The sequence below is a fragment of the Anomaloglossus baeobatrachus genome, chromosome 11 (genome assembly GCF_048569485.1).
Source record: "Anomaloglossus baeobatrachus isolate aAnoBae1 chromosome 11, aAnoBae1.hap1, whole genome shotgun sequence".
In the NCBI taxonomy this organism is placed as follows: domain Eukaryota; kingdom Metazoa; phylum Chordata; class Amphibia; order Anura; family Aromobatidae; genus Anomaloglossus; species Anomaloglossus baeobatrachus.
In genome coordinates this window covers 126,369,503-126,393,194 of record NC_134363.1, presented here as the reverse complement: position 1 = coordinate 126,393,194, position 23,692 = coordinate 126,369,503, and the positions used below count along the sequence as shown (strand labels likewise).

General features: G+C 49.7%; 1 protein-coding gene and 1 long non-coding RNA gene across 2 annotated transcripts; both read right to left on the bottom strand.

Moving 5' to 3' along the window:
* Positions 1–106: 106 nt before the first annotated feature.
* LOC142255843 (microtubule-associated serine/threonine-protein kinase 3-like) lies at positions 107–5,720 on the bottom strand. The gene is made up of 14 exons (XM_075327291.1): positions 5,689–5,720; positions 5,135–5,343; positions 4,842–4,980; positions 4,623–4,755; positions 4,284–4,449; positions 4,066–4,164; positions 3,685–3,807; positions 3,414–3,526; positions 3,239–3,330; positions 2,533–2,606; positions 1,028–1,117; positions 765–854; positions 519–608; positions 107–135 (listed from the first exon to the last, which is right to left on the bottom strand). The coding sequence occupies exons 1-14, from the start codon at positions 5,718–5,720 to the stop codon at positions 107–109; spliced, it is 1,479 nt and encodes a 492-aa protein (XP_075183406.1).
* LOC142256302 (uncharacterized) lies at positions 5,719–22,745 on the bottom strand. Its single transcript, XR_012727513.1, has 4 exons — positions 22,670–22,745; positions 19,970–20,069; positions 6,117–6,184; positions 5,719–5,768 (listed from the first exon to the last, which is right to left on the bottom strand). It is a non-coding gene; the product is annotated as an uncharacterized LOC142256302 (long non-coding RNA).
* Between the last annotated feature and the right edge of the window lie 947 nt (positions 22,746–23,692).

Below are 23,692 nucleotides of genomic sequence, written 5' to 3'. Positions count from 1 at the left end.
CTGCGGAAAGTCCAGTAAAAGTCATATCCATGGGTGAGAGCAGAGACAAAACCATAAACAGAATCAATAGACAAAATCGTAGTCAGGGAAATAGCCGGGGTCGGAGTCAGCAGGCATTAGAGAACAGAGTCAGGGCTACAGGACAAAAAGTACAGCATTGATAGTGGATTTGCTGTACTTCAGGTGTCCTGTCCTCTAAGTGACTTTAGAGAAACAGGGACAACACACAAATGCGCGAGCAGCCCTGACTAATCCACGTCGGCAGGATGATAAGATCTGGCGGAAGATGGAACCTAAGAGAAAGAAATATAAAGTAAGTGATGGGACTCCATATTACCTGATACTACTGTGCAGTCACTGTGGCCGAACAGCCGAGGAATCTTCTCCATACAGAGGTGCGGTATCATTGTCAGCCATCACACATGTGACAATCCCATCACTGACGGATGACATCTGACCCACATGGAGTCCTCTCACTGACCGACATCACACAACATGGAGGAGGTTCTCACACTTACCTCTTCTCTTTTTGCCCCGTTCTCCATTTTCTGGTTTTGATTCCTTCCTGAGATTTATTGCTGATTTTTCTTTCTCCTGAGCTGGAAATTCTGATAAGAAAGTAAAATAACACATTGAGTATATATTCATATAGGATCCGCTCTGTATCTTCCCTGTCATCAATCATATATGTGACAGATGGCATCTGCTCCACATGGAGTCTTCTCACTGACGTCACACAACATGGAGGTGGTCCTCACACTGACCTTCACTCTTTTTGTCCTGTTCTTCATTTTGTGATTTTGGTTCTCCACTCAGATGAATTGCAGATTTTGCTTCTTCCTGAGCTGGAGATTCTGATCAGAAAGTAAAAAATAACACATTGAGTATATATTCTTATAGGATCTGCTCTGTATCTTCCCTGTCAGCCATCACACATGTGACAATCCCATCACTGATAGATGATATCTGCCCCACATGAATTCTTCTCACTGACATCACACAACATGGAGGTGGTTCTCACACTTACCTTCACTCTTTTTGTCCTGTTCGTTATTTTCTGAATCCAGTTCTTCATTCAGAATTATTGCAGATTTTTCTTCCTCCAGGACTGGAAATTCTGATCATAAAGTAAAATAACACTTTTAGTATATGTTCTTATAGGATCTGCTCTATATCTTCTCTGTATATTAAAGCACTTTTGGCCTGACGAAGGCTAAAAAGCCGAAATGTGTGTTGGGATTTTAGCGCCAGCAGGAGAAGATGCCACTACAAATTGTATGCACTCATTTAATTTGCTTATTGACACTGTCCTTTATACTACAGATTTATTGCAGATTTTTCTTCCTCCATAACTGGAAATTCTGATCATAAAGTAAAATAACACATTTAGTATATGTTCTTATAGGATCTGCTCTATATCTTCCTTGTATATTAAAGAATGTTTTGGCCTGACTAAGGCCAAAAAGCCAAAACGCGCGTCGGGATTTTAGCTCCAGCAGGAGGAGATGCCACTAGCTATTGTATGCACTCATTTGTTTGTTTATTCACACTGTCCTTTATACTATTGTATTATTTAATGAGCTTCACACTATTTGTATCTGGTGTTTCATTCTCACTGGAGTTAGATTGACTCACAGATGTGATTTGTTTTATTTAACCTCGTAGTACTATATGAGATATGTTTAGTAACAGCTTCTGTGCAGCTGCATTCCTTATCTCTCCCCCTGCTGTGTTGTGCTACTTTGCCACGTTCTGTATGTGCGTACATCATCTAAATTGGCTCCTATTGTCTGTTTTTTTTTATATAGTTCTGTGTTTTGGTTTGTTTTTTTTTTCAAATAATTGAGTGTAGGGACTCACAAGTGTGAGAATCCGTGACATGGATTGCGAGCTTACATATTTTGGGCCAAAATATCAACTAATATCTCACTATTTGAGGTATTACACATTTTATCTATTTTTGCAGGATGTGTGTGGACCTTCTGAATTCAATTGGTTAAATGGTGAGTCCGTCATGTGATATGCACTTATATAGTGCTAACTAACCGCCTGACCTGGTGTTGTGCGTCATTTATAGGCCACAATTCAGACACAGTGCATCTCGCGTATCCGTGTGAGATGCACCCATATAGTGCTGGTTATCTCGCCTTACCTAGGTTTCTGGCGTCATTTATAGGTAACAGTTCAGACACTGTGCATCTCACTCATCTATATGACGAGCTCACAATGCAAGCCTTATTAGTGTGCATGTCCTATGCTAAACAACTGCCTCTCCCCTTTAGTGTGGAGGTTTCAGTGGCTGTATCATCAGCATCGTGCACCTGGGCTGCGGCCATCTTGTTTAGGAGGGTTTGCCACGTTCTGTGTTTGCGTACATCATCTGAATTGGCTCCTATGGTCTGTTTTTTTTTTAACATATTTGGGACCATGAAACATGGATAACATATGAGGCCCATTACAGAGAATATCTATGGAATTATCTGAGCCTTGAAGTGAACATCCACATTTTTGGTGCTGTAGACATGTACATACCTGAGAATGGGAACGAGGATATCCCGCTGCTCACAGCATCGTCTCCATCAGATACCGGAGGAGATTCTTTCTGCCTGTTTGGTGGAAGAAAAACATGTAAATCACTAAACTAAAGCATTATATAAGGGGTCGTCTGACCAGAATAACACCTGACTACAAGACATAGGAAAGTCATAGTGGGAATGGGCTCCTGCTCAATACTACCTCATATGGAGCTGAATGGAAAACCACTACTAAGAATGGCCGGCATGTAATATCACATCTCACCTGCAGTGGAAGTAACATTAAAAATGCAGGACTGGCTGCAAATATTTCTTTTAGGCACGTATATAGCGCCATTTTTTTTCAGAACACTTTACAGACATCATCACTGACCCCATTGGGGCTCACAATCCGATCTCCCTATCAGTATCTCTTTTAAGTATGCAAGGAACCCCACAAAGGAAGGAATCCTTGCAGACATTGTCTTTTGACCCCAAGTTCCAGTGCTGCAAGGCTACAGTGTTTACCACAGAGCCGCCATGCTGCCCCATTTACGAGTTGCTAGCTATCCCCAACGGTTTCTGAAGCCGAAACCACAACGACCACTAATCATGAGTTGGTTGATGCTGTTTTTAATATTATGTTATTCATGTCCTATGTTTGGTGTTGGGTACATACAGTATATCAGCTGGAGATCCCAGTAATGACCCCTTCATCTACTCACATTTCTGAGATTTTTGTGTTGGACTCTTGAGAACTCTCTGGAGGCGACTTGGGATCCTCTTTGCTCATCGTCCTGATAACGCTGGTGCAGAGCTAAAAAAGGGATAAAAAGAAACTATAATATACCTTTTTCTTACATTTTCGCACATATTTTTATGTGTTGATCCCATACTTACTTTAGAAAGACTTTCAGAAGATGATGTAAAGTTTTCGAACTCACGGTTCTCATTGTCCTCTCTTCTCTTGTCCTTATCCTCTGAGCCCATAGGTTGGTATACATCAGAGTCATCTAAAATACATAAGTAATGAAATGTTATTAGGAGTTGTCAGCATGACCAATGGTCATCGATAGTTACCATGTTATCATTAGTATTATTAGGAAGTGAGAGTCACACATTAGTGAAGACCATCAGCCACTTAGTCTGGATGATGTCTCCATCTACTTACTGTCAGAGAGGCAGCTGAACACATCTGATAAACGCTGAGGAACGTACTCCGGATCCTGACTTAGAAGGTTCTCAAAATCTAAGTCTTCGAGGAATGGCTGACACTTGATCTCATCTGCTCCTCCTGGAAAAAAAAGATCAAAAGTGATGTGGACATTGTCAGAGACTGCTCCATATCTGGAGAGAAATCTGAACTATTGACATGGACATAACATGAAGGAAACCTACTGTTAGCCATTATAAAGTATCAGCCACTGAGGACTATCATTTTTTTCAATGAATTTTTTAGAAATGGACAAGCAGAAGAAGAGCTGATCCTCGTGATGATGATTGGTATGTTCTGGGCGTAATAAGTAAGTGTTAATACTGTTATATACATTACCTGTCCCAAGTCTTTGTACAGGATTTCTTCTCAGCAGCTTAGTGATGAGGTTTCGAGCATCGAGAGGAAGAGCAGGAAAACACTTAAAATAAATGTCACCTATTGTATAGAAAATGACAAAAAATAAACGTTATTGAACTGTATTATACAGTAAAGCTGCACAATTATAAACCAAGTAACTAAACCAACCCAAGTAATGAGTGGATTACTCTACTTACCTCTGACGATCTTTCTATAAAGCTCATATTTGTCCTTATCATGAAACGGTACATTTCCTACGAGGAATTCGTATAGGATGATCCCCATTGACCACCAGTCAACAGGTCTTCCGAAGCCTTTCGACAGGATGACCTCGGGGGCCATGTAACATACGGTGCCCCACATCTGGAAACCAAAAGAAGAAAGAGGAGATTGATGAAACTATTTTTAGGAAAAGATCTCTCGATAAAAACACAAGGACAGAAGACGAAATCTCAGCGGAAAAATTCTCCAGAGAAGAAAGAAAAGGTTGGTGAGATTTATAGTGAAGAAGTGACGTTCCAGTAGGTGATACTGACCTCACGATCGCGGAACTCTCTGGCGATGTTCTCAGGTGATTCCTGGTAGATGTTGGTTTTTGGCATCATGAGACCGAATTTTGACACCCCAAAATCTGAGACTTTAATGTGTCCTGCAGATGTTATCAGGAGGCTGTGAAAGAAAAGATGGTTTTAGCCATGCAAGCCATGTAATAATATGTGATAACCCCCCTTTATTATACTACAGCGGTCACTTACTTGTCCGGTTTCAGGTCTCTATGCACCACACCATAGCTGTGCAGATATTCCACAGCAAGCATGGCCTCCGCAAAGTACAAGCGGGCCAAGGAGATAGGTAAAATTTTCATGGTTCTTAGAAGTTTCCGACAGTCTCCACCTATAGTAGAAAGGAAATATGGCCGGTGAGGGACGATACAGCAGATCACACATGGTGTATAATGAGAAGAGAGCGGAGACATTGGGGCAGGATAGAGAAGGTGATGAGATGTAAGCAGACATGGGCTGAATGTAATACAATGTACACGTCCTACCTTCTACATACTCCATAACCATACACAGATGAGATTTGGTTGGAAAGGAGCAAAGCATGGAGACCACAAAGGGACAATCAGCGAATGTTAAGATGTCCCTCTCCAGGAAAGCTTGTTGTATTTTTGATGGAGTATTAAGCTCCTTCTTGTCCAATTTCTTCATGGCAAAGATCTTTTTGGAGTCTTTATGGCGCACTAAGTTGACCGCACTGGAGAGAAGGAAAATGCATGGTTTATAGAACTCGTCATATGATCTTCTGTACTAGGGGTTAATACTAGAAGTCCAGTCTCATTAAACATTCATATAATAACACTGTATAAAAGGTCACCTATAGGATGTCAGTGCCACGTCTGCCACGTCCTCATCCATGTCCTCAAAAATTCAGATTCACTAGTAGCTAACTGAATTTGTTACAATTGAACAGTGACAATTAGACGTGGACAGTGATGTGGACTCGTCACTTGTCTATGGTCACACTGGATGGCAGAGCACAGACGCAGAAGAACTGTCATAGGGACCTGAGAAATGTGCATAATCCCAAAGGGAAACTCACCCGAATGCTCCCTTGCCGATCAGTATGGACATGTCATAATCGCTCTTACTCGGCGTTCTCGCGCGGGTTGCGATCACGTTCTATAAAAAAAATTAGAAATTATTTTACGATCTAGAAACTGCAGGAAAAAAGCTCCAGACGCAGAAACTTCTCCGTCTATTTTATGTCCCAGCTGATTCTACTGATCCGATGTAGAGGAGGATACAAGCCGGACGCTCGGCAGACACCTATGTAATGGGGGATCCTCCATACACCGGGATCACTGTACAGCGCGGGATAATATGGGAGATCACACCGGGGGGAACGGACTATAAATGCTGTTACCTGCTTAGAATAGAGATATTCCATGGGTATATGGGGGATATTAGAGGAGTCATTCACACCCCGGGATCTGATAATATACAGACAGATCCCTCTATGATACTTACACTAGCAGATTCATGGATCTCCGGGATCTCACAGATTCCACTATCTGGAGTCGACAGCTCAGTTTTTTCTAAAATAGGGATAAAATAATGAAGAAATTAAATGTATCAGATAATATTAATCTTAGATAAATAATACAACAATATAACGGAGAAAATGACGAGACGTCTGAATATGGGATTGATGCTTCTTATATGGGAACATGGAAATCAGCAGGTAGGGGGTATTGCTGTATAGGTGCTTGTCCTCCAATAAAAAAAAAATATTTTTGGAGAGATCTGATGTGCCAGTAATGTGAAACCAATAATATAAGCCATATGTAAATCAGGCTGCAAGTGCACAAGGGGCAGGTCACTGCAATGGGGGTGAGTCACTTCAGCAGGGCGGGTCACTGCAGTTGGGGCGGGTCACTGCACAGGGGACGGATCACTGCACAGGGGGCAGGTCACTGCAGCTGGGGTGGGTCACTGCACAGGGGGTGGGTCACTGCAGCTGGGGCGGGTCACTGCACAGGGGGCGGATCACTGCACAGGGGGCGGGTTACTGCAGCGGTTTTTCCTTGAAGTCTACTGTGCATTTCCAGCCTGATATACATACGGCTTCTACATTCCCATGACTGTCTATTGAATCTTTATATAAAAAGATATCGGTTTATGGTGGCTGTACAGCCATACCTCTACTTCCTTATGTGAAAATATGATGACAGATTCCCATTATAAAGAGTAGAGACAGTTAATCTACAGATTATTACCTTTTCTCTACAATATCTAGATCACAGGTCTCAAACACGCGGCCCGCATGTGGCCCCTCAGGCTGCTTCTTGTGGCCCGCAGGCACGTACCCTCTTGTGCGATCGCGGCCAGTGCAGGGGCTGCAGCCATCGCTGCTTCATTTCAGATGAACGTTTTGCCTCAAGGGCGAAGAGTGAAGCTCTCTCTGCACTATTCCAATGGCAGCTGCTGACCAATCAGAGGCAAGCAACTGATGCGTATGACGTCATCTGCTTGTGTGTCGCCCTGGGCAAGCCAGGGGACACAGGTCACAACACCACCACACCCCACACTCCAGGTAGGCACATCTGCTAACCTACAAATCCTTGTTGCCTTCCTCCAGGAGTCTGTTGATGCACACCAGGGGGTGGGCCAGGCGGTTGGCTCCGCCCACCGAGGAGCTCACAACTCTGGAGGCAGGAAGTTCCAGGCAGGACTGTCAGGGAGGAGGAAGTGGAAGGAGTGAAGATTAGCCCAGGCAGGGCAAGAGTGCAGTTAGCTCAGGGAGGAGCAGGAGTGAGGAGCTAAGTGGAAAGTAAACATCTAAGTGAAAGTAGTGAAAGTAGAGAAGTGTAAAGGAGAAAAGCAAGTAAAGTGACAGAAGGAAAGAAAGCCTGAGAGCCCAGCTTTGTGTAGGGCCAGAACAGCAAGGTCAGCGACGGCGGTGACTGTTTGGAGGGGGACCGTTTGGAAGTTCCTGGAAGGACCCCGTTGGCTGTGTGCCCGGTGGTCTGGAGCAGTGTTCCGAAGGACAGTCAGCACCAGGGCAGGGGCCTCTCGGACCCAGGCAAGGCTAGGAGTCGCCAAATTTGCCGAATCCGTCAGTGAAGGGGACGTAGATCCCCCAACAACCAAGTCCCGATTAACGGCAACAGCCCAACCATTACCGGGGAGACACCGCCACCGCCAGGGCACCAGTTTCCCCAGGGCCAGCGCCTGCGGGCAAAGTGTAGAGCTCCTCCGGCCCAGATTGCAGTCGGGGAGCGGGTAACCGGAGGGAATCCACCGCTACCATCAGACAACACAGGTGCAAGGAAGAGAGACGTCACCGTCACCTACCGGGAGTGCAGGTGCAGCCGTCTGTGAGACCGTCCTACCAGCCGTTGGTTTACCGTACAAACTGTGTCCGTGTCTCAGGCTGAGTGAGTACAACAGTGCCGCAAGGCACAGCGCTGCCCCCGCGTCCCTGCGCCCACCGGGCCCTACACTTCACATCACTTCACTGGGCCCCGGGATCACCAACCCCTACCCACGGAGGGGCAACACAACACCTGGCTGCTCCGCATCACCATCCCCGGGACCCCCATACTGAGCAGCGGTGGTGCAATCACCACAACCGTGGGTGGCGTCACGAACTATAACAATCCCCACACCCAACAAACACCCCCTTTCACTCACGGGCGAGGAGTGTCGCTCGAGACACCCCGGGATCCGGCCCACGGCTCGAGCCACCAGGAGCAACTGCCGGACCCGAGCAGAAGGGGTGAGCGCGGTGTGCTGACACCCTCCTCCCCGCCCGCGACAACTTGGCGTCACGAACAGGATCTTACCGCTCTTCCGTCTGGTAGAGGTGCGCCTTGTTACCGCCGGAGGTATCCGGCAGAAAAATTTCAGAAGCCGCCATCTTTGGCGCGAAAAGTTCCCGCTCGAGGGTCTTCTCGAGCAGTAGAGGCGCGAAGGTCAAAACCCCGCCCCGAGAGAGGAGGGGCCGGAAAGAGCTAAGGGGGACGGAAACAAGATGTCTGCGCCCGACGGAGCCGCTGGAGGAGCGGTGGTCGCAGCCGCAGCGGCACCCGCGGATGGGAATGGGCCTGCCCAGGTCCTGGCCGCACCGGCGGGAGGTGCCGCGGCCCCCGCGCTTGCTCAGGTCATGCCGTTTTCCTTGCCCTATGCACCCGGAGCTGCCTGGCTACCGCAGTATGACGGGAAACCGGATGCCCTACAGGCCTTCCGGAAAAAGCTTAACCCGTTGCTAGAGCTGTACCCCCTGACTGATAAGCAACGTGCAGCGATAGTGCTAGGCCAGTTAACCGGTGCGGCGGAGCAGGAAGCGGAGACCTGGGCCGAGGGGGACCGGCTCTCTGTAGCCACCATCTTCGAGAAGCTACAGACTGCCTTCGAGACCCGGACTGAAGCTGAGCTGAGGATGCAGTTTTACCAGTGCCGGCAACGAGCTGGGGATAGCATTCGGGACTATGCTCTACGTCTGCAGACCGCCCTCCGCACGCTGAAGCGGGTGAACTCTATTAATGAGGCGGATAGCAACAAGATGTTAGTGGAGCAATTTGCGCAGGGGATGAGGTCCCCTGAGGATCGTAAACAACTCCGGCTGTGGGCCCTGGAACACCCTGATGTGGACTTTGCTGTGTTAAAGGAGCGGGCTATCAAAGCACTACAGCCCCCAGCTGCTGAAGTTCTGGAACCCGTCCCGTGGCCCGTCGAGACAGCTCCTGTTATGGCGGCCTCAGCCAAACCGACCTCTGTAATGCCTGCAGCCCCGAGCAGCACAGTTGAAGAGTTGGCAGCCCAGGTCCGTCGCCTGGACGGAGACCTTGCCAAAATCCTTGCTGCACTGCAACCTCTGACCAGATCCCAGCCCCCAGCGCAGATACAGCTTGCTGACAGTCCCAAAGATGTTCCCTGGATGCAGCGGAGAAGCGCTAACAACCCGCGGAGCAGACCTCCAATCTGCTACAAGTGCCGTAAGCCGGGCCATTATTATCGACAGTGCCCGTTAAACGAGCAACCCCTGGGGCCCCGGGCCAATCCTCAGGAGTAGAACACCGTGGCCCCCCGGACTGGCGAGACCGATATGTCAGGGCCCGCCCTATCATCCCCGTGGCTGTGGACAGCATACCAGTGATGGCTCTCTTGGACACTGGATCACAGGTAACTACCATACCGTACACGTTGTATCAGCAGTATTGGGCCACAGACGAGCTGGCGCCTCCAGACAATAGTATAAATTTGATTGCCGCTAATGGACTTCCATTGACCCAGGTGGGGTATAAACAGGTGGCTATGACAGTGGGGCAAGCTGAACTGCAACATCAGGGCATGATTGTGATCATGAATGAACCCAGTGATCATAACCCGAAAATAGTGCTGGGAACCAATGTGATGGAACACTGCATGGCTGATGTGTTGAACCTATTGCAACAGCTAGCCACCACAGCGGCGGGGAGCCGGCAGAGGGCTGTGCAGCGTGAGATCCGCGCCCTGATGTACCGCCAGCATGTAAGCTCAACCGGAGGGGAGATTGGTGGAGTGAGAGTGATGGATGTTGCTCCATTGACTGTGCCCCCTAGGAGTGAGATGATGATTTGGTGTAGGGCAGCAGTAGGGCCTCAGGGGCGTGACTACCCTGCGATGATGGAGCCCATGCCTTCCGAGCACTGGCCCACTGTAGTAGCCGCCCGAGGGGTGGTAGATGTGAAGAAAGGGAGAGTGCCCGTGAGAGTGTTGAACTGTGGGGAGGAAGAAGTCAGGCTCCCCCGGTATGCCACCATTGCCAAGCTGCTCACCCTGGACCCTCACACTATCCATGAAGCCAGTCCATCCACACTCCCACCTACCACCAGCACTTCCCCACCCCAGGGGGACACAAAGGAGTGGCACCAACAGCTACATGTAGGCACGGATGACACCCCTACACATCACAGGGCAGGGGTACACAGGGTGGTGCAGGAGTACGAACAGGTGTTTAGTAAGCACCCCCTAGACTTTGGGCAGATCAAGGGGGTCCAACACCATATTCCCACGGGTGAACATCTCCCTATCAAAGAGAGGTATAGACCTATTCCCCCTGCACATTACCAGTATGCCAAGGATATGTTGAGGAATATGAAGGAGGCAGGGGTTATTCGGGACAGCTGTAGTCCCTGGGCCGCTCCGTTGGTACTGGTCAAGAAGAAGGATGGTACCATGCGGATGTGTGTGGACTACCGGAAGATCAACCAGATAACCCATAAAGATGCCTATCCGTTGCCTCGTATTGAAGAGTCTTTGGCTGCACTAAGAACTGCAAACTACTTCTCGACCCTTGACCTCACCAGCGGATACTGGCAAGTGGCCGTGGCCCCAGAGGACCGGGAGAAGACCGCCTTCACCACCCCGATGGGGCTCTGCGAATTCAATAGCATGCCGTTTGGGCTGTGCAATGCCCCTGGGACCTTCCAACGGTTGATGGAGTGCTGTCTGGGACACTTAAACTTCGAGACCGTCCTGCTGTATTTGGATGATGTGATTGTTTATTCCCAGACGTATGAAGCCCATCTGGAGCACCTGGCCGAGGTGTTCGCGTCCCTTGCCAAGTACGGGATGAAGTTGAAGCCCTCAAAATGCCATTTGCTGAAACCCAGGGTGCAGTATCTAGGGCATTTGGTGAGTGCGGATGGTGTCGCCCCCGACCCTGAGAAGATCACTGCCATCCAGAGCTGGCCGAGACCAACCACAGTGAGGGAGGTAAGGCAGTTTCTGGGCCTGGTGGGATACTATCGGCGCTTTATAAAGGGGTACACGAAGATGGCTGCCCCCATGCAAGATCTCCTCGTGGGACAGACCAAAGGTGGAAGACCCATTGGAGCCCCACTGTCGTGGGAAGACAAGCATGAGGAGTCCTTTTGCCAGTTGAAGGCGGCCCTGACCGGAGAAGAGGTCCTGGCGTACCCTGATTATGGGCGCCCATTCATCCTCCACACGGACGCCAGTAACGTGGGGCTAGGAGCGGTCCTATCCCAGGTCCAGGATGGAAAGGAGAAGGTGATTGCCTACGCCAGCCGAAAACTCCAGCCGACCGAAAGGAACCCTGAGAATTATAGCTCTTTCAAGCTTGAGCTACTGGCGTTGGTGTGGGCTATCACGGAGCGGTTTCGGCACTATTTGGCGGCAGCAAAATTTACCACATTCACGGACAACAATCCACTGACTCACCTGAACACGGCCAAGTTGGGCGCGCTGGAGCAGCGGTGGGTAGCCCGGTTAGCCAACTACGATTTCACCATAAAGTACCGAGCTGGTCGTGTCAACATCAATGCAGATGCACTCTCCCGGATGCCCCATTTGTCAGAAGAGGGGTGCGAGGATGACGACCTCGAGGAGATTGAGTTGCCTGCGTTCCACCAGCCGCCTACTGAAAGAGTACAAGTATGTCAGCAACGGGTGGATCTGGACCCGCGGCCCAGTCAAGAGTGGCAGGACGCCCAGGACCAAGCGCCGGCTGTCCGCCTTGTCAAGACCCTGGTGGAACAAGGTGCTATGGGAATAGACCCTGCCGCTCCAGCCGAAGCCCAACGCTTGTGGAAAGAACGAAAACGGCTCTACCTACACCAAGGGAGGCTGTACCGTGAGCTGATCAACCCAAAGACCCATGAGAAAATATGCCAGTTGATCGTTCCTCAAGCTGAGGTTGCTACTGTCCTGCGGGCATACCATGATGGTGCTGGCCACTTCGGGTGGAAGAAGCTGGAGATGCTGTTGAGGGAGCGGTTCTATTGGAGTGGGATGCCTGAATCGGTGGAAGCTTGGTGCCGAGAGTGCGGTCCTTGTACACTGAGGAGAAAGGACGAGACTAGCCAGAGGGCACCGTTACATCCCATCGTCACCCATCAGCCGCTGGAGCTGGTCGCCCTGGACCATGTCAAACTCACCCCTAGCCGAAGTGGGTACACCTACGCATTGACCATGGTAGACCACTACTCAAGATTTATGGTGGTAGTCCCCGTTAAGGACTTGACTGGTCGAACCGCTGCTCGAGCGTTCCAGGCCTATTTTTGCCGACCCCATGGGTACCCCGAGAAGGTGCTGACTGACCAAGGCCCGGCTTTTGAAGCAGAAGTGTTTCACGAATTCTGCCAGTTGTACGGCTGCAAGAAGATCCGGACCACTCCGTACCACGCCCAAACCAACGGCATGTGCGAGAAAATGAACCACTTGGTCCTGGGGCTCCTCAAGACGCTACCGCTGGAAGAACGGAACATGTGGCCGGAAAAGTTACCCGACTTGGTCGACATGTACAATAATATCCCATCCAGCTCGACGAAGTGCACCCCAGCGTATCTGATGAGGGCTCGGCCTGGCCGCCTGCCGGTGGATCTGGAGATGGGGTTGGAGGCTCCGGAAGCACTCCCTTCAACGGCAGAGTGGGAAAGTCGGAGGAGGGCCCAGTACCGGCAAATCCAGGAGTATGTGGAGAAAAACCTCAGTCGAAGTCGAGAACAGCAAGAGCACCGGTTCAACCAGAAGGCGCCTGCAGGTCCTTTCCAGCCAGGAGATGTGGTGCTGAAACGGAAGAGAAAAGCCCACAAACTGTATGACCAGTGGGAGCAAGTCCCTTACGTCGTACAACCCACCGAGTGGGACAATGGGAAGACCTACCAGATCAGTCGTGACCAAGGGGGCACCCTGGCCACAGTTTCTCGGGACCATCTAAAAAAATGCCCCCCAGCGTTGAAAGCAGAGGCTGAAGTACCGGTTCCTCCACCAGTGGAAAAGGCAGCAGAGGTAATCCACACTGTAATGGGTGACTTCCCAGCAAACTGGCCTACACAGAACGGCGCGGTGATACTTCCAGTGATACTGTTCCCACAACCCGTGGATGAAGAAGTAGTGGAAGCGGTTAACCGTGAGACAGAACCAGTGCCAGTGCCCAGGGATGAACCTGTACCCAGCCCCCCTGCACCTCCGCCTGCTCCACACTATAGCAGGGAGGAGGAACCGATTGTTCCCTCTACTCCACTGTCTAGCACCACTGACACCGGGCCCCGAAGGTCCACCCGTTCCAACCTAGGTAGACCCCCACTTAGGTACAGGGAGACCGTTCTATGAGTAAGAGGGGCCCGCAAATGTAAAAGAGTGTTGTGTGTCTGTTTAAAAGTTGAAAAGTTTGAAATGATAAGTGAAATTACCGAAGAAGTCACCTGATTTGTTTGTTGATTTGCAACCGGCAGGAGCCGGCACCGTTGTCCCCGTGGGGACCGTTTAAAATGCATGGGAACTATCCATGGACAAGCCCGTGAACTTGCAGGGCACCACAAACGTTAAGTGGCTTGTAAATATGTTGGTTACCGTTACCGTTTCCGCAATGCCGCCTCCGGAGAGGCAGGTTGGAGGGAGGGCCCTGAGCAGAGCAGGCTGGGGCCCAGCCACCAAAGGAACCGGTGGCTACCCTCTGGAGGGGAAGGACAGATCCCGCTCGGGTAACTTGTGCTGGACTGTGGGTCAAGGGGTGCTGCCTGGGCTTTAGGGGCAGCATCAGGGCCAGGTTGCTTGGGTGGGAGAGAGCGGAAACCGTAGCCGTAAACCGTTGCAACGTTTAAGTAAATGTGCCTCCCGTCTTGGGAAGAGTTTTTGATTAAAAATGTATTTATGTTTGCTTAACCCTGTTATCCCCTTTTTACAGAAAAATAAAACCGGTGTAGGACGGCAGCCCGCGGACGGTCTGCATTTTGCTAAGGGGGAATGTGTCGCCCTGGGCAAGCCAGGGGACACAGGTCACAACACCACCACACCCCACACTCCAGGTAGGCACATCTGCTAACCTACAAATCCTTGTTGCCTTCCTCCAGGAGTCTGTTGATGCACACCAGGGGGTGGGCCAGGCAGGTGGCTCCGCCCACCGAGGAGCTCACAACTCTGGAGGCAGGAAGTTCCAGGCAGGACTGTCAGGGAGGAGGAAGTGGAAGGAGTGAAGATTAGCCCAGGCAGGGCAAGAGTGCAGTTAGCTCAGGGAGGAGCAGGAGTGAGGAGCTAAGTGGAAAGTAAACAGCTAAGTGAAAGTGGTGAAAGTAGAGAAGTGTAAAGGAGAAAAGCAAGTAAAGTGACAGAAGGAAAGAAAGCCTGAGAGCCCAGCTTTGTGTAGGGCCAGAACAGCAAGGTCAGCGACGGCGGTGACTGTTTGGAGGGGGACCGTTTGGAAGTTCCTGGAAGGACCCCGTTGGCTGTGTGCCCGGTGGTCTGGAGCAGTGTTCCGAAGGACAGTCAGCACCAGGGCAGGGGCCTCTCGGACCCCGGCAAGGCTAGGAGTCGCCAAATTTGCCGAATCCGTCAGTGAAGGGGACGTAGATCCCCCAACAACCAAGTCCCGATTGACGGCAACAGCCCAACCATTACCGGGGAGACACCGCCACCGCCAGGGCACCAGTTTCCCCAGGGCCAGCGCCTGCGGGCAAAGTGTAGAGCTCCTCCGGCCCAGATTGCAGTCGGGGAGCGGGTAACCGGAGGGAATCCACCGCTACCATCAGACAACACAGGTGCAAGGAAGAGAGACGTCACCGTCACCTACCGGGAGTGCAGGTGCAGCCGTCTGTGGGACCGTCCTACCAGCCGTTGGTTTACCGTACAAACTGTGTCCGTGTCTCAGGCTGAGTGAGTACCACAGTGCCGCAAGGCACAGCGCTGCCCCCGCGTCCCTGCGCCCACCGGGCCCTACACTTCACATCACTTCACTGGGCCCCGGGATCACCAACCCCTACCCACGGAGGGGCAACACAACACCTGGCTGCTCCGCATCACCATCCCCGGGACCCCCATACTGAGCAGCGGTGGTGCAATCACCACAACCGTGGGTGGCGTCACGAACTATAACAATCCCCACACCCAACAAACACCCCCTTTCACTCACGGGCGAGGAGTGTCGCTCGAGACACCCCGGGATCCGGCCCACGGCTCGAGCCACCAGGAGCAACTGCCGGACCCGAGCAGAAGGGGTGAGCGCGGTGTGCTGACACCCTCCTCCCCGCCCGCGACACTTGCATCTGATTAACTGGTTGCTGCCATTAGAATAGTGCAGAGAGAGCTTGACTGCACAATGGCAAAACGTTCATCTGAATTTTAGATGAAGCGCGGCAGTTTTGGAATGTGTGTGTGTGTGTGTGTGTGTGTAGAATGGCACAATAGAGGACCAGGATGGGACATTGCTAAAAGAAGAGGATCAGTAAAGGAGACATTACTACAGGATGGGCACATTAGTAAAAGAGGACAGGGATGGGAACATTACTTCAGAACGGGGACAAAGATGGGGCACAGTACTACAGGATGGGGACAAGGAATGGGGCACGTTAGTAAATGGGGATGTAGAGGGGGCACATTATTACAGGATGGGGTACATTACTACAGGATGGGGTCAAGGAGGGGGCACATTACAACAGGATGAGCACATTGCTAAAGGAAGGGGGGGAAGGTGGGGCACATTAATTAAAGGGGACAAGACTGGGGCACGTTACTACAGGATGGGCACATTACTAGAGGATGGGAATAAGGATGGGGCACATTAGTAAAAGGGGACAATGTTGAGCACATTACTACAGGAGGGGGCACATTACTACAGGCCCATAGTGATGCCTGTGCCCCCCATAGTGTTGTCCTCTGCCCCCCATTGATGTCTGTGCCCTGCTACTGATGCCTATGGCTGCCCAGTCCTGTCCATGCCACCCCTAATGATGCCTGTGCCCCCCCCTTCCCTAATGATGCCTGTGCCTCACCTAGTGATGCCTGTGCCCAGCGCCGACTCTCCGGCGCTGTGTGCCCGCTCTCCGACACTGTGTGCCTCCTCCAGTGCTGTGTGCAGCTCTGAGTACTGTGTGTCACCCCTAGTGTTGTGTTCCCTGCAATGCTGTGCTCCACAAGTGCTCTCCATGCCCCCAGTCTCCTCTCAGTGATGTCCTGTGCCCCCTAGTGATGCCTGTTCCCTGTACCCGCTCTCTGGCGCTGTGTGCCCGCTCTCCGACACTGTGTGCAGTTTTAAGTGCTGTGTGTCACCCCCAGTGTTGTGTTCCCTCCAATGCTCCCTAGTGATATCCGTGTTCTGCAAGTGCTGTCCATGCCCCCAGTCTCCTCCCGGTGATGCCTGTGCCCCTTCCCCCGGTGATGCCTGTGCCCCTTCCCCCGGTGATGCCTGTGCCCCTTCCCCCGGTGATGCCTGTCCCCCTTCCCCTGGTGATGCCTGTGGCACTTCCCCCGGTAATGCCTGTGCCCCTTCCCCCGGTGATGCCTGTGCCCCTTCCCCCGGTGATGCCTGTGTCCCCCCTCCCCACGGTGATGCCTGTGTCCCCCCCCCATGGTGATGCCTTGTCCATCCTAGTGATGCCTGTGCCCCTCCCAGTGATGTTTGTGCCCCACAGCCAAGTTTATGTCTCCCAGTGATGCCTGTGCCTCTTCCCCCGGTGATGCCTATGCCTCTTCCACCAGTGATGCCTGTGCCTCTTCCCCCGGTGATGCCTGTGCCCCTTCCTCCGGTGATGCCTGTGTCCCGTCCCTCCCCCCACGGTGATGCATTGTCCCTCCTAGTGATGTCTGTGCCCCACAGCCAAGTTTATGTCTCCCAGTGATGTCTGTGCCCCCGCCCCTCTTATTGAATGTTCTCAGTGGGAGGAACAAAATTATAATCTTGTGATACCCCTCTTGTGATGTATATGCCCCCAGCCTTTCCTGTCAGGTATATGCCCGAACCCCCTCCGGTCATGTATATGCCCCCAGAATCTCTTGTGAGGTGTATGCCCCAGCCCCTCCTGTGATAAATCACATTGAAGATGTAAGTGGCATATACATCACAAGAGGTGATGGACCATGTACATCACATTTGAGATGCTGGGGCATATACATTACATTTGAGATGCTGGGGGCTTATACATCACATTTCAGACACTCTGGGCATATACATCACATTTGAGATGCTGGGAGCATATACATCACAGGAGGGGCTGGGGGCATACACCTCACAGGAGGGGCTGAGGGCATATATCTCATAGGAGGGGCTGGGAGCATATATCTCACAGGAGGGGCTGGGGGCATATACCTCACAGGAGGGGATGGGGGCATATACATGTGTGATGTATGTGCCCCCAGTGTTTCCTGTGAGGTTTATACAGCAGTCCCAGCGTCACCTATGTGATATATATAGAGCAGTCCCTGCGTCACCTATGTGATATATATACAGCAGTCCCAGCGTCACCTATGTGATATATATACAGCAGTCCCAGCGTCACCTATGTGATATACAGTGCCTACAAGTAGTATTCAACCCCCTGCAGATTTAGCAGGTTTACACATTCGGAATTAACTTGGAATTGTGACATTTGGACTGTAGATCAGCCTGGAAGTGTGAAATGCACTGCAGCAAAAAAGAATGTTATTTTTTTTTTTTTTTTAAATTGTGAAAAGTTTATTCAGAGGGTCATTTATTATTCAACCCCTCAAACCAGCAGAATTCTGTTTGGTTCCCCTAAAGTATTAAGAAGTATTTCAGGCACAAAGAACAATGAGCTTCACATATTTGGATTAATTATCTCTTTTTCCAGCCTTTTCTGACTAATTAAGACCCTCCCCAAACTTGTGAACAGCACTCATACATGGTCAACATGGGAAAGACAAAGGAGTATTCCAAGGCCATCAGAGACAAGATCGTGGAGGGTCACAAGGCTGGCAAGGGGTACAAAACCCTTTCCAAGGAGTTGGGCCTACCTGTCTCCACTTTTGGGAGCATCATCAGGAAGTGGAAGGCTTATGGAACTACTGTTAGCCTTCCACAGCCTGGACAGCCTTTGAAAGTTTCCTCCCATGCCGAGGCCAGGCTTGTCCGAAGAGTCAAGGCTAACCCAAGGACAACAAGGAAGGAGCTCTGGGAAGATCTCATGGCAGTGGGGACATTGGTTTCAGTCAATACCATAACTAACGTACTCCACCGCAATGGTCTCCGTTCCAGACGAGCCCGTAAGGTACCTTTACTTTCAAAGCGTCATGTCAAGGCTCGTCTACAGTTTGCTCATAATCACTTGGAGGACTCTGAGACAGACTGGTTCAAGGTTCTCTGGTCTGATGAGACCAAGATCGAGATCTTTGGTGCCAACCACACACGTGACGTTTGGAGACTGGATGGCACTGCATACGACCCCAAGAATACCATCCCTACAGTCAAGCATGGTGGTGGCAGCATCATGCTGTGGGGCTGTTTCTCAGCCAAGGGGCCTGGCCATCTGGTCCGCATCCATGGGAAGATGGATAACACGGCCTACCTGGAGATTTTGGCCAAGAACCTCCGCTCCTCCATCAAGGATCTTAAGATGGGTCATCATTTCATCTGCCAACAAGACAACGACCCAAAGCACACAGCCAAGAAAACCAAGGCCTGGTTCAAGAGGGAAAAAATCAAGGTGTTGCAGTGGCCTAGTCAGTCTCCTGACCTTAACCCAATTGAAAACTTGTGGAAGGAGCTCAAGATTAAAGTCCACATGAGACACCCAAAGAACCTAGATAACTTGGAGAAGATCTGCATGGAGGAGTGGGCCAAGATAACTCCAGAGACCTGTGCCGGCCTGATCAGGTCTTATAAAAGACGATTATTAGCTGTTATTGCAAACAAGGGTTATTCCACAAAATATTAAACCTAGGGGTTGAATAATAATTGACCCACACTTTTATGTTGAAAATTTATTAAAATTTAACTGAGCAACATAACTTGTTGGTTTGTAAGATTTATGCATCTGTTAATAAATCCTGCTCTTGTTTGAAGTTTGAAGGCCCTAACTTATTTGCATCTTATCAAACCTGCTAAATCTGCAGGGGGTTGAATACTACTTGTAGGCACTGTATATACAGCAGTCCCAGTGTTTCCTATGTGATGCATATGCCCCCAGCCCCTCCAGTGATGTGTCTACTGTGATTTATATACAGCAGTTCCTGTGTGATGTATATGGTTTACCAATCTTATTATCACAAAGAGTTGACTGCTCCAGACAGAGACAAACCTGGAAAAGCAGTTGTGAGAAGTAGCATAAGTATTGCCGAACATCACAGCCGCACCAAAGAGAAGCAGCTGCAGCTACCGCGGTACGGGTGAGTTAATTGTTTGACCAAATATAGCCGGGTCATTTTCACATTGATAATTTTGTGCGGCCCCCGAAGGTTGGCAGAAATTTCCAAATGGCCCCCGGCAGTAAAAAGGTTCCCCACCCCTGGTGTAGAGAAAAACAAAATGGTACCAATTAAAATGTCACTTTGTCCCCCAAATTATTTTTTCCTATGTGCGGCCCATACACCCAGCCGAGCTTGAGACCCCGATCTAGATATTTCTTGTTGCATGATCGGCTTACCTGTAATCAGATGGCTGTTTAGCTCCCGCTGACTCCCTTTAGGGTCAGGGATTTTGGTATTTATATTTTGCCCACGTCTGGAGTCACCTTGTGCTGTTACCTGAAAATTATAATACATATAGTTAATATGTGGAACCTTTACCTTAATAATCATATACATAAATCAGGAAGGACTACATTTGGAGTTATTTATTTAATTTCAGTATTGGGTGAAATTACTTTACACTGCAGCTCCTCTCCAGTGAATCCAGAATAATATACAGATGTAGCCAAGTTTAACTTGACAAATAACACCTAAGATTATTAACCCCTTAACGACCCATGACGTACTGGGTACGTCATGGATCGTGTGCCGGTAAGCCCCGCCCCCTGCCGCCAGTAGGCGGCGGCGATCCGCGCACATATCAGCTGTTATCAACAGCTGACATGTGTGCCTGCTAGCCGCGGGTGGAATCGCCTCCACCCGCGGCCATTAACACCTTACATTTCGCTGCCAAAATCTGGCAGCGATATGTATATGGGCGCCGCCATGACAGTCAACTTACCCCGCCCCCACCGGAAGTCACGTGACATGATGACATGACTTTCGGTGGTTGCCATGGTAGCACAGGGTCATGTGATGACGCCTGTAGCTAACATGACTCACTTCCTCTCAATGCCGGAATATAGCCGGCATTGAAAGTAAAGCAGCAAATCTGCAGTTCTCAGCTCTGTAGAAAATAGACACATATATGGTATCGCCGCGTTCAGAAATGCCCGATCTATCAAAATATAAAATCAATGAATCTGATCAGTAAACGGCGTAGCGGCAAAAAAATTCCAAACGCCAAAATTACATTTTTTGGTCGCCGCAAATTTTGCGCAAAATGCAATAACAGGCGATCAAAACGTAGCATCTGAGCAAAAATGGTACCGTTAAAAACGTCAGGTCGAGACGCAAAAAATAAGCCATCCCTGAGCCTCAGATCCCGAAAAATGAGAACGCTACGGGTTTTGGAAAATGGCGCAAAACGTGCGCAACTTTTTTTGGACAAGCTTGTGAATTTTTTTTTAATCCCTTAGATACAAATAAACCTATACATGTTTGGTGTCTACAAACTCGCACTGACCTGAAGCATCACATAGATACCCCAGTTTTACCATATAGTGAACACGGTGAATAAAATATCCCAAAAACTATTGTACAATCACACTTTTTTTGCAATTTTTCCGAATTTGGAATTTTTTTGCCGTTTTCCAGTACACTATATGGTAAAACGTATGGTTTCATTTAAAAGTACAACTCTTCCCGCAAAAAAACAAGCCCTTATATGGCAAGATTGATGGAAAAATATAAAAGTTACGCCTCTCGGAAGAAGGGGAGCAAAAAACAAAAACTCAAAAACGGAAAGTGCCCGGGGGCTGAAGGGGTTAAGATAATGTGCGATTGCACAAGCCATTGACCGATGTCGGTAGGGGTCACATTACAGTATTTTGCCCCTGATATCTCCGCACTGTGTTATCTGTGTTAAGGTAACCTTGGCTACATCTGTATAAGGGGTGCTTCACACATAGCGAGCTCACTGCCGAGATCGCTGCTGAGTCACGCTTTTTGTGACGCAGCAGTGACCTCATTAGCGATCTCGCTGTGTGTGACAATGAGCAGCGATCTGGCCCCTGCTGCGAGATCGCTGCTCGTTACACACAGCCCTGGTTCGTTTTCTTCAAAGCCGCTCTCCTGCTGTGACACACAGATCGCTGTGTGTGACAGCGAGAGAGCGACAAATGAAGCGAGCAGAGAGCAGGAGCCGGCGTCTGACAGCTGAGGTAAGCTGTATCCAAGATAAACATCAGGTAACCAAGGTGGTTACCCGATATTTACCTTAGTTACCAGCCTCTGCAGCTCTCACGCTGCCTGTGCTGCCGGCTCCGGCTCTCTGCACATGTAGCTGCTGTACACATCGGGTTAATTAACCCGATGTGTACAGCAGCTAGGAGAGCAAGGAGCCAGCGCTAAGCAGTGTGCGCGGCTCCCTGCTCTCTGCACATGTAGCTGCATTACACATCGGGTTAATTAACCCGATGTGTACTGTAGCTAGGAGAGCAAGGAGCCAGCGCTCAGTGTGCGCGGCTCCCTGCTCCCTGCTCACACTGGTAACTAATGTAAACATCGGGTAACCATACCCGATGTTTACCTTAGTTACCAGTGTCCGCAGCTTCCAGACGCCGGCTCCGTGCAAGCGCAGCGTCGCTTGCACGTCGCTGCTGGCTGGGGGCTGTTCACTGGTCGCTGGTGAGATCTGCCTGTTTGACAGCTCACCAACGACCATGTAGCGATGCAGCAGCGATCCTGACCAGGTCAGATCGCTGGTCGGATCGCTGCTGCATCGCTAAGTGTGAAGGTACCCTAAGGGACTTGTTACACAATGTTTCTGTCATCACCTCTATTATCTCTTCTGCAGCATTTACAAGCAGGAAGACTCTGATAATAGAGTGAGACAGGCAGAATACAGACTGCCCACCACTGAGCTGTGACCACATCAGCAGAATACAGACTGTGATCACAGAGGATGGAGCCGCACAGACAGGCGGCCATAACATATCCTGCCAGGAGCTGACAGGGAGGCCTGTAAGACCTAACACCAGATCTGCTGATGTCTGACCGGTGATCTGGAGAAGATCAGAACACAAGGCCATGAAGGAGAAGATGAGGCTCCTTACCTGGTGTCTCGGTGGGCGGGCTGGACCTTCTAGTACAGACAGGACGTCTTGGGCCAGTTCATTAATAAAACCCAAATCTCCATTTTGAGATCTAATTTGTGCCTAAAGATAAACACAAACAGGAAGGAAAATGGTGAGATGAGAAAGGGCAGAATGGAGGACGCCATTTATGTGACCATTTACTCCTCTTTCTGCAGATACAATTACTACATATCTGGGGATCAGTCATGTAATATATTGGATTCCGCCTAAAGAAGAAACAAGGGGGAGGAATCAATTATGGAGACATTTTGTGCGGAGCGTCCCCCACTTACCTGCTGTAGTAAGGTCCTGATGTTCTTACATACATCCTTCAGATGCTTGGAGGTGAGGTCACCTCGCTGGTATTTGGTGAGGCAGTCCTTTACTAGCTCCAACACTAGCTGGTAAGTGAAGCTGAGGACGCCATCGGGGGGTAGAAGCTCAGAGTCACGGGAATAGGTGCCAAGAATCCCGGATAGTGATACCGGACGTTTGCGTTTAAAACATCGATCCATAGCGAACAACTAACTGCAAGTTTAGTCACCAACTATAGAACCAAAAAATGGCACCGGTGACTGTGTGTACATTCTATATATAGGGAATGTCAATTGTTATGTCATAATAGCCGACATTCCGCCATCCATGATATCATCATTGCTGACATCATCAGTGATGTCATGATGCAATCTTAAAGGGGCAGCTCTACACAAATTATTTAAAGTGGAAACACCATAGAATGAATTATGTCTTCATGTTAGGACAACTGTTCTGTTTTATTTTCCATTAGAACGCTATCAGGATGAAGATCCGTACCCAAGTGTAATGCTGCACCTTGTGTTCCCGAAAAGAGCACGGATATTAGTATTGCACTTTATTGCATCTTTTTATTCTTTGATCTACCTATTCATTTCCTTTGTTGTGTTATCAGGTGGTCTGCATAGATTGTTGGTCATTATTGTGGGTATATCCCCATTTTTAAATATTACTATTATAGATTGGCGA